Genomic DNA, 10,504 nt, shown 5'->3' on the forward strand with positions numbered 1-10,504 from the left:
CCCCGCCCCTTTTGTCAACACTATCCTTCCTGTATAGGGTATAGCCCTCTATACCCGTGGTCCAGTCATGGGTGGAGTCCCACCAGGTCTCTGTTATCCCAATGACATCATATTTCTGAGCAGGAGGACGAGCTCGTCCTGCTTGTTGCCCAGGCTCCTGGCATTAGTGTACAGGCAGGCAAGTGTGCCCTTGGGGAGCTCTTGTCTTGCCCACAGATTGTGCCAGGGCTGGGGCAGGGGTGAGCTCCCTTAAGTGCCCCCTTAAGTGCCTTGGTCCGGTGGCTTTGCAAGGGCCGTCAACCAGGGGTAAACGTACCTCCACAGGTACTTAGAAAGGTCTTCAGGGTTACATGCAGGTGGAAACTGAGCTTGCCTTAGGGTGTGGCAGCAGCATCTCCCACAGCATGTTTGCTTCTTACCTGGGGAATTGGGAGAGGTGCGCCAGGTCCCACCAGCCCCACAGCAGCACCTCCCTGCCCCCCAACCCACTCTCTTGATTGGCTGCCAGGCCACTGCCCTCAGCCAATAGCTGGTAGTGGCAGCTGCCACATATGAGCTCTCCCCTCCTCCCCACCCCTTTTCAGCCCCCACCTCCCGGCACCACCACTATGTGTATCCCCAGGAGAACATGGGGGTCATGTGCCTGCGGGCCAGAGCAGGCTGCAGCCAGGACAGCACCAGGCTCTTCCCAACAGAATCTGGGCTATGCTGTACTGGAGTGGGTGGCAGCGGTGCTGGAGAGGAGTTGGTGGGGCTACAGCAAATTTTGGAGTGGCTGCAGCCCCTCCCATAGCCCCCTCAGCACCACTGCCAGCTGCTGAGTGCAGCCTAGCCCAGCACCCACCAGCAAGAGCCTGGCACAGCCCAACCAGTGCTCTCCTGGGGTGCATGCGGCTCAGGCCCAGGCTCTGCTGGGCTGTGCAGCATCTGCCCCCTCCCTCTCTTAGCCTCACTCCTGTAGGCCCTCATGGTAAGTGTCCTGCTTCTCGCTCAGTTTCAGCTCCTATACCCCTTATATTTTTTTCCTTGTTTTTAAGAGGGGACAAATTGAGGCCCCTGCAGAGTACGGGAGGGAGTGTGGCTGGGGCAGGTGCTGCACAGCCAGGACAGGGTGTGGGATGGAGTGGTGAGTGGTTTGTCTTGGGGGCATGGGGAGGGACTGGGGGTGTCTCCCACTGCTACACACACCCCAGGAGGGCATTTGGCAGGGGGAGCATGTGTTCCCTGATCCATGTGGGGTTGGGCAGAAGCTACACAGCCAAGGCAGGACATGGGACTGAGCCACATGCAGGGAGGTGCACATAGACGCGTGCCGAGGGGCAGCTTCTGCTGCTGTCTCGCACCCTGCCCCAGCTGCGCAGCCCCTGCTCCACTCCCTCCCCCTACCACTGGGGCAGTCTGCCCTGCCCCGCAGGCACATAGGGTACACCTAGTGATGGGAGCCACCCCCTCTTCCGCCACCCACTTGCAGTTCTGTCTCATATCCTGCTGTGGACATGTGGCACCTGCCCCAGCCCCACTCCTCCCATACTGCAGGGGCAGCCACAGCCCACCCCACACCACACAGATCTGGGGGCACATGCCCCGCCACAGCACCCTTGGGTGTGCATAGCAGCAGAAGCCACCCCCCCACCCCAAACTATGCAGCCCTTGCCCTAGGCCCACTCTCTCTCCCACTGCTGGGGTAGCCCCCCCTGCAGGTCAGGGGGCACACACCCACCCCATGCCCTCGCAGGGTGTGCATACCAGCAAGAGCCACCTCTGCTGCCCCTGGACAAGCCGGTTGTGGCTCCATCCTGTGCCACATCCTAGCTGTGCAATGCCTGCCCCAGCCCTACTCCTTACCACACTGCAGGGGCCTCAATCTGCACCCCCCCCTTAAATGCAAGCAAATAATAAGGGGTACAGAAGCTGAAACTGAGTCAGAAGGGGGACACTTATTTTAAAAGGCTGAAAACCCCTGTTTTGGGTCATGCCCCAGGACCAGGAACCTTTTCTATCCCCCTAGTTCCTGCCTTTTACCTCCAGGTGTTCTGAGAGCAGTAGCTCCAACCAGGTGATGTTGTTCTTTCAGCTCCTTGCAGCAACTGCTAGCTTTATTGTTCAGGGCCTGCTCTTATTCCCTAGCAGCTAGGCCCTCCTTCCAATCAGGCAGCCTCTTGCTGGCCATGTGACTTTCCTGATTGGCAGTGCAGTCACCTGCAGGCTGCTCTGCTGCCTGCTCAGGCCCTTAAAGTGGCAGGCACCAAAGGTGCCCTGATCCATACAGGTGATTACATTTCATCCCATTGCTTTTAGTTGAGCTAGAACCCATTCTTTATTTAAAGGGGAAAAAAGCCATCCAATCTGATTTTAAAACTTAGGGAACGAGAACAATCCACTACATTCTTTGGTTAGCTGTTCTAGGGTTTCATTTCTTAACTTAAAATTTGCACATTATATTTTGCTTTGTATTCCAACCATTGGATTCTGTTATATGTTTGTTTGTCAGATTTAAAAAGTCTGTCCTATTAGGAATGTCCCCTTCTCATAGGAACTTATAGAGCTGACTATCACAGTCTAACTTGATATTATTTCATTTAAAATGCATAATCTAAGTCTACTGTAAGGCATGTTATCTATATCGTGAATAATTATGTAGCATACTTCTGTATCCCTTCCAAGGAACTTCTTCTAAAAACAAATCAAATGCATGTCTGAGATGGTTCTCAACCTTATTAGATTGAAGGTGCAGCTTGGAAGTGTTTTTTAAAAGACTGATTAATTGAACCTTTCCGTGTTTGTATGAAAAACCCATACAAGACTTTTTTTGCTGCCTCTTGATACAATAAGCATTTGTTTTCAAACCCATGTAGTTTTGTATTGAAGGGTCTCCTTTTCCTTGTTTTTAAGAGGGGACAAATTGAGGCCCCTGCAGAGTACGGGAGGGAGTGTGGCTGGGCCAGGTGCTGCACAGCCAGGACAGGGTGTGGGATGGAGTGGTGAGTGGTTTGTCTTGGGGGCATAGGAAGGGACTGGGGGTGTCTCCCACTGCTACACACACCCCAGGAGGGCATTTGCGGGGGGGAGCACTGTGTAGTTCAGTGTGGCTCTACACACAAGTTTACTGGTTTTAAGCAGTAAGATGACTTGCCAGCAATATGAAAACAGTGTAAGGACTATTTCTTAATCTGTGCCCTGAGGCATTATGCAGAACAGCATGGAAAACACTAATTGAAAATATACCCATAGTGTAGTATGGAGGAAATCAAAGGATGGTGATTATGCCTTCAAGGTTTTTCTGTACATTGCCTTCTCTCTGACTTTTCACTTAGCAGACATAAAGTTTCTGAACTGGAAGTGAAAGTTGTAAGCTGCTGCAGCATGATGGCTTACTTGGAATGAATATCATATGTCCATGTTTTAAGATGAATACTCAACCAGATACATTTTTGGGTTTCCAGACTCAATTTTGCAGTCTATATATTATTGGTCAGAGGACAAATTCTTTATGCGTGTTAATAAGATTGTATTCAAACTGGCAACATGTCATTTTAAATCCAACTTTTTCCTGTACCCTGCTTGCTTAGCTGTATAGAAAGCTCTGCCCAACAATCTATTGTAACCTTCTGTTCTCAGGAAGTTGGAAGAGTGGACAAAATCAACAAGTTCAGGAAATCTTTTAGAATTTACAAATATTAAAAGGGAGATGGTGATCAATGAAACCTTAATGTGGTTCTAGTAGCTGGTATTTTGGAAGAAAGATTAAGGCAAGAGCAAAGCCAGCATGACATACCATTCTTGATTTCTCTATAAACATACGGATGAGCCTCATGCAACTATTAGTTTGCAAATAGGTTTGGAGGGGGTATGATAGCAATCTACCCCACAAAGGCTAGCTATTGTTCAGGGCTCTTGGTTAAATAAGACCAGAGCCTCTGCACTCTTCCCTATGCAAGGGTTCTACCACTGGATCTATGAAAGTATGGATCTAGTAGGCACACCCCTTCACAGCATATGCAGAGGAGTGGAGGGGTCTGCTGCCTTGGCACATGTGAGGTAGAGACGTCTCACCTCTGTCCCCAGTAGATGCACATGTCCATCTGTCTGCTCCTCTTCATCAATTTTATGTACAAGAGTATCATGGGTGTAGTTAGAAGGCCTTTGCCAATGAGTAAATTTTGTCTGGTTCATTTTAACTGCATACTTAGAAGATTTTCTAAGGAGGTTTAGTCACGTATATAGTATGTTATACATACTGTATATTCTACAATGGGAGCACAAAATAGATGCTGATTTTTTATAATCGGGTATTGTTACATGTGACCAATACAGATGCCTATTCCTGTTTCCAGATTGTGGATATGCAGAGGACCAATGCATTGAAGTTACTGCTTTATAAAAGGTAGTTTACATTGGCACCAACTCCCTAGAAAACTTAAAGAATAGCCTGCAGAGCACTTAGCATTGCATAGTAAATGGAAAGGCCAAACCAGTTCTGTACATGTCCTTGAGGTTCCTTAACAGCATGGGTTGCCATGTTTCCTGGTCACTCTCTGGTATTGTTGTCTGTATTTGTTCCAGGCAATGCAGTTGGTATATTTTCTGGTGTTGTATTTTAGAAAGGTGCTGAGTGGTTGTTGTTCCTTCATTTTCAGTAAATTGTAATTTAGCACTTTTTTCCATGGACACTGAATGAGATGAACATGCAATATCTTTTTGCTTCTCTTGTTCTGTATATCAGGCTTTGCCAGTTTTAATTCAGGGTGTTATACTGAGTATTTGCATGATAATTTTTCCACTTGAGATCCAAGAACAGAAGGCCCATCTTTGATCTCTTGCCAGTAAGCCCCAAGAGGCATTGATCTTCCTTTGGTGCAAACGCCTCCTGAGTTCCCAAAGCAGTGGTGCCCAAATACAATAGGACAGATGCAGTTGCTTTTTTGTTTCCGAATGGCATTTGCAGACCCTGCAGAATGTGTATATGTGTTATAGATACAGCTTCATTTGGATAACCAGGGTGCCATGGGGCAAACTGGGACTAGGGATGGTGGGCTGAAGGCTCTTAATGCTTCCAGAGAAGTAGCTGTTGCCATAGCCAATGCAGGACATGGCCTGAGAGGTGGATTTCTTTCTATTCAACATCTGCATAATCCCTGGCACAGTGTCCAACTCCATGAAGTATGTGTTTGGAAAAGGATATCCCTCCTGGTGACTTGCTTTAGAAATTGTCTTGTAGAAAAGGGGAGCAAAACTATTGTCTTTTTACCACATGGTAGTTCTCTCTCTCCAGTCCTCTGTATATTCTGCATTTGGAAAGCCCAGTGTCTTCAAAAAAAAAGTGCTGTACCTAAAATGCTGCCTAGAGATTGGCAGCATGTTTTGTGCTACCTGTTAAAGGCTTATTTCCTACCACCCCAAGGGGTGTTCAGGAATACAGACTGGCTGAATCCTTGGCAACCCATCAATGAGGACCAACTGTAGAGTTTAACATTACGTGTACTTTGTCTTGTTTCTGTTGGCTGGTAACGCCCAACTCTCTCTTTCCAGCCGGCAGCAATGACCCAGAGTTACCAAGGCACAATTCAAGCTGCTCCGAACTTTGATGCTGGGAAAGATGCAGAAATACTGCGCAAGGCCATGAAGGGATTTGGTAAACAAAGATTGGTATAGATTTTAAGTGTACAGGGATACTGAGTCAAGAAGTATTTTCCTTTTCTTCTCATTGTATAGATTTAGGATACCTGTTTTTCCCAAAGGATTCTAAGTCTTATTTTCAGAAGTGCCTTTAGCGTAAAGCATTTAGCTGCTTTTGAAAATTTTATCATTTAAGCTCATGTATTATTTGTCAATAAATTTCTGTACTCTGCACTATATCCAGAGAGTGAAACAAAGCATTTTGTAAGATATTTATGTTTTCTCATAAAATTACTTTCTGTTTCCTAGGAACGGATGAGAAAGCTATCATTGATGTCGTGGCTCATCGCTCCAGTGATCAAAGGCAGAAAATCAAGGCAGCTTTCAAAACCATGTATGGCAAGGTATGTTTTTGTTCACTGGCCACTGTTTGAATCAGTTAAAAAGAAAACAAAATTAAGTAGCAACATGGTAACTGGCCCCTTGCAAATGTTGTATTTAAGATGCGATTAACCTGTTAATCACCAACAGTAACCTGGACACATGTTCAGGCAGTTAGCAATGTGACAAAACAGGGAAACCAGTCACAAAAACATACATTATTTTTGTGGCTGGTTTCCATTATGCCTTGAATTGAACATGTGGCAGGGTCCCCACCATGCAGCCTGCATTTTGCGGCTTGGTTGGCAGCTCCTCTGAGACTGCAGGCTGAGAGTGTTGCAGTGCAGCCCTGCATAGGACTGTACCTCACTGTTTTTAGGGTGCTGAGTCAAAGGGAGCTCATTAGCTGGGTTGAGGTGCCAGGTCATGGGAAACCACAGAACTCCCTACAACACAGCAGGTTGACTGCCCTGTGCTCTAGTTTTCAGACAGCAGTGAAGCAAGGAACTTGACACATCCTGGCCACAGTTCCCTGATTTTGGGGTCCCCCTGAAAAACCATGTGTGCAGCATAGCTGCACAGACCAGTTTTTTCTGAAACCCCTGGATCATGGGCACCCTTGGTTTGGAGAACTTCTGGATTCCAGTGTGCCAGGACTTAACAAATAAATAAAAATGTGCAGCTGGGCTGCATGCCAGGCTCTCTGACATCCCGGTACATGGGACTCTGGGACTGCACCAGAGTCTCCACCTGCCTCTGGGTACAATCCTGGGGCTAGGACAAGTTTACACCAGGGTGCGGGCACTTGGCTTTTAACTTGCTGGTGCTAGGACAGCCTGGGATCATGATTCTGGTCTTTCTCTGCACTGGCAAGTAGTAATGGCATGATTGGGATCTGATCCCTTATCCCAAAAATGTGCATTCCACAACATGTGTAGCATGGCAAGAGGTGTTATTGTTGGGATCAGGGATGAGATCCTATCATGCCACTAAATGAACACTCTATGAAGCCATGTTGTCTGCATTTGTTTTTTAGTCCCAGGCAGAACGTACCTGACTTCTGTATTTTTTTTTTTTAAAGGTATTGCATATAGTCACCTATGTTCTTGCTGTCAGTAGCTCAGGTGAATACCTCTGACAGTTCATAGGACTTCTTCAAGCAGTCATGACCAAACAACAACAGCTTCCTATATTTTTATAAATCTTTTAAAGGGCAGAAAATACTCCAATTCAAACTACTCTTAAATGGGAGTGATCACAAATCCTTGCAGATAATTAAAACCATTCTGTATTTTAATCCTAATTGGAGAAAAGATCTGAAAATAATAGGGAAAAATGCAACAAAAGTGTATGCAAAATATATCATGAAAACGATTGAAATGCAGCTAGGATGGTCTGGTGCCTCCTTCTAAATTCCTTAGGCCAAGTTATTGCTGAAGTAAGTCTTGCTCCAAGTAAGAATTTTAGGAGCTGTTTGTGGACAGTCTGCTAAAGGTGGTGTTAATGCAGAGCTGCAGTTCTGGTTTAATTACAGTGACTGTTTCAGGTAAAATGCCTAAGCTGTCATTGGAGACCAGAACTCGGGTCTTTCCCCTCTCAGTTGAATGGCCCAGTAGGCCATACTCATGCTCCTTTTTTACTCACTCCTGTGAATCTTGCATTCTTAGCACCAACATAGCTTTAGTAAGATGAGTAGAAAGCAGTCATACGTGGGCGAGCCTACAGTTTGGTTGTTAGGATGCTGTATGGGGCAGGAGGTTTGGTTTCAGTTCTCTCAGCACGAGGGGGTTCAAACACACATCTCCCATTCTGTTGGCCAGTGCTCTAACTACTAGGCTAACAAAGTGGGGGCACCCTACCTTCTGCTCTCTTAGCCATGTTGTAAAAGAAAATGGCTGCAGTTGAATTTTGAGGGGTACAATCCTGTTAAGTATGAGAACACTTCCTGAAACGGCCTCTGAAGTATTTCAGTGGAAGGGCAGATTTGTAGGGAGTTGTATTGCAGTTTTGGACAGAATCACCTCAACTCTACCTTTTAGTGAATTCCAGTTGCAGAGAGTGCTGATTATAATCCTAACAATACAACTAAATTGGCCAAGAATAGAACTGCTAATCCATCCCCATTTTGCATTTGGTGGGTGGAAAGTTTGTACCTGAATTCTGGATCCAGAATTTCAAAAGAACAGCTGATGTCACAATCCTGTCACAAAATCAGCTCCTTTCGTAAGATTTCTGCCATTCTGGGCTGAAATTCTGCAAACTCTAACGGTGCCTATCTCCATGCTCTGACACATTCTGATTAGAATGCACTGGGGCAGACTCTATTAATCGAGTCTGTTGGAGCATTCCAATTAGGATGTTGTAGCATCTTGTGCATTCAGTGTCCTGCGTTTCAAAATGGCTGTGGGGGCGCTTTAATGAAAGCTCGTTGAATGAGCATTAAAGCGCCTCCACAGCCATTTTGAAACACAGGGTCTTAAATTCTTGAGCTGCTGCAGTGTTTTAATTTAAGCAGCTCTGGAAAACTGCTCATTAAAATGTACCCGCCCCCCCGGAGCACGTGTAAAGGCACCCTAACAGTATAAAAGCTGCAATTGTTTTAATACTAACCCATACCAATGCTGCCCACAGTAATCTGGACCTCTGACCTTTTTCACATTACACCTTTGTATTTGTAACCTCATCCTTATTTTTGTAATTGGACAGGATTTAATTAAAGACCTGAAATCTGAACTAAGTGGAAATGTGGAAGAATTGATTTTAGCTTTGTTCATGCCAAGAACATATTATGATGCCTGGAGTTTATATCATGCAATGAAGGTACAGTTTTATCATGAATAACTTATTTTCAATTACAGCAAAAACTTTGTTATCTGGCCCCCATGGCAAATTGGGGTGCTGGATAACAAAACATGCCACTTACCTGAAAGGCTGCCTCTCCTGCCATGTCCAGTGCACCACTGCCCTTCCTGCCGTGTTGCCGCCCCTCCTGCTGTGAGGGACAGGGAGGAGGCCAGAAGAGAAAGGGGAAAAAGAACTGTTATTGTGGGGGCTTGGTAGCACAGGCTGCTTTGCCCTGGGCCATATGGGCTCGGTGAAACCAGAAGTGCCATGGTGGGCACTTCCAGTTTCACCTTTACTTTACAAGCTGGCAAGCTGGTTAATATAGAGTGCTGGCTTGTAAAGTACCAGATAATGTGGCTTTTACTGTAGATCCTGTGTTATGTGACAAAGCTATTAAAACTGCAGAACTACCTTACTGTGCCCTTTAACTGATTTCTAGTGCGACAATATCAACAACTGAAGGTTTACCTCTCTTATGAACAAAGCCAAAAGGAAAAAAAAAATGGTGGCAGAAACTTGAGAATATGGCTTCCAGAGTTTCCAAAAACTTTTTCTACAACATCCAAACTCTTAATGGGATGGTTTCTTTAGAAACCTTAAAGTGAGTTAGGCCTGCGAAAACCAAGCAAATCTAAAGTAGCTGCAGAATTTCCATGTGATGGTAATTAAAGATGAGTCAAGGCAACTTAAATTTTATCACAGGGAGTCAGCTGTCACCCTTTTATTCCTTTTGGATTATTTCTCTTGCCATCACTTCTTTACTAAAACATCTTGACATAATAGGGAAGTTAAAAGATGGACTGCACTGAAAACTGCACCCTGTTTGCTTAACTTTCTGAAAATTGAAAATCTAAACTCTTTCTTGCCTAGAATACTGAGAAATTAATGTTATTTTCATTTGTTTGCATGTAATATTTTAAGCCTTTTTCAGGCAATGGCCATGTTTTTGACATAAAAATAAATCATGACTGGTGCTAAAGAATTACTGTTACAAATGATTTTTTCCTTTATATCACAAGATACATATTAGATTGAGTCACAATTATTTTTATGTGAATAAAACTACAATACTAAACATACTAAAACTACAATATAGGTTACTTATGGGTATCATTTTTTCTTGACTGACTTCCCAGAGATGTAATAATGAACTGCATATTTGCATTGCATTTTGTATAATTGCTCAAGTGATATGTGAGGTAGACTGTTTGAGAAATTCCATTTTGACTCAAGTGAGCTGGTTACAACAGTTAGAATAAGAGTTTGTATGCTGAAACCATTACTCCTATCCTTAAAGTTCCTGGCTTATTTGTGCAGTAGGTAGCACATTATGGACACTATCTTCACTCACGTAGGCCAGTTGAGTAGACAGTAGGGGGGCAGAAACAATCATATACCCAGTGGCTAAGATTGAATGGTGACATCACTTATATTTATAAATAAGAAGATAAAAATCGAGACCCATGCATAGTTTCCATGGCAGCCTTTTTAAGCCTTTACCTTGCTCTTGAGCGCACATAAGAAGGGAAAGGTCAGTTCAGATATTTTCTCTCCCTTTAAGTCTTTCACGTTGCCTACCATTGGCACTCTTACTTCATTGTCATTCATACACTGCTCTTTGAGAAACTCCTGACTCAGCAGTTGTTTCTGGGGGGGGGGGGGG

At 44.9% G+C, this 10,504-nt stretch overlaps 1 protein-coding gene across 2 annotated transcripts in view; it reads left to right on the forward strand.

The window, feature by feature from the left end:
* The window catches only part of ANXA7 (annexin A7), a 32,060-nt gene that overhangs the window by 14,860 nt on the left and 6,696 nt on the right, over positions 1 to 10,504 (forward strand). For both annotated transcript variants that reach the window (XM_019555659.1, XM_019555658.1), the window contains exons 6-8: positions 5,530 to 5,632; positions 5,926 to 6,020; positions 8,704 to 8,817. In XM_019555659.1, the coding sequence (XP_019411204.1) occupies positions 5,530 to 5,632; positions 5,926 to 6,020; positions 8,704 to 8,817 (312 nt within the window). The remainder of the gene's footprint in view (positions 1 to 5,529; positions 5,633 to 5,925; positions 6,021 to 8,703; positions 8,818 to 10,504) is intronic.

Source organism: Crocodylus porosus, unplaced genomic scaffold, assembly GCF_001723895.1.
Source record: "Crocodylus porosus isolate Cpor-Errol unplaced genomic scaffold, CroPor_comp1, whole genome shotgun sequence".
NCBI classification, from domain to species: domain Eukaryota; kingdom Metazoa; phylum Chordata; order Crocodylia; family Crocodylidae; genus Crocodylus; species Crocodylus porosus.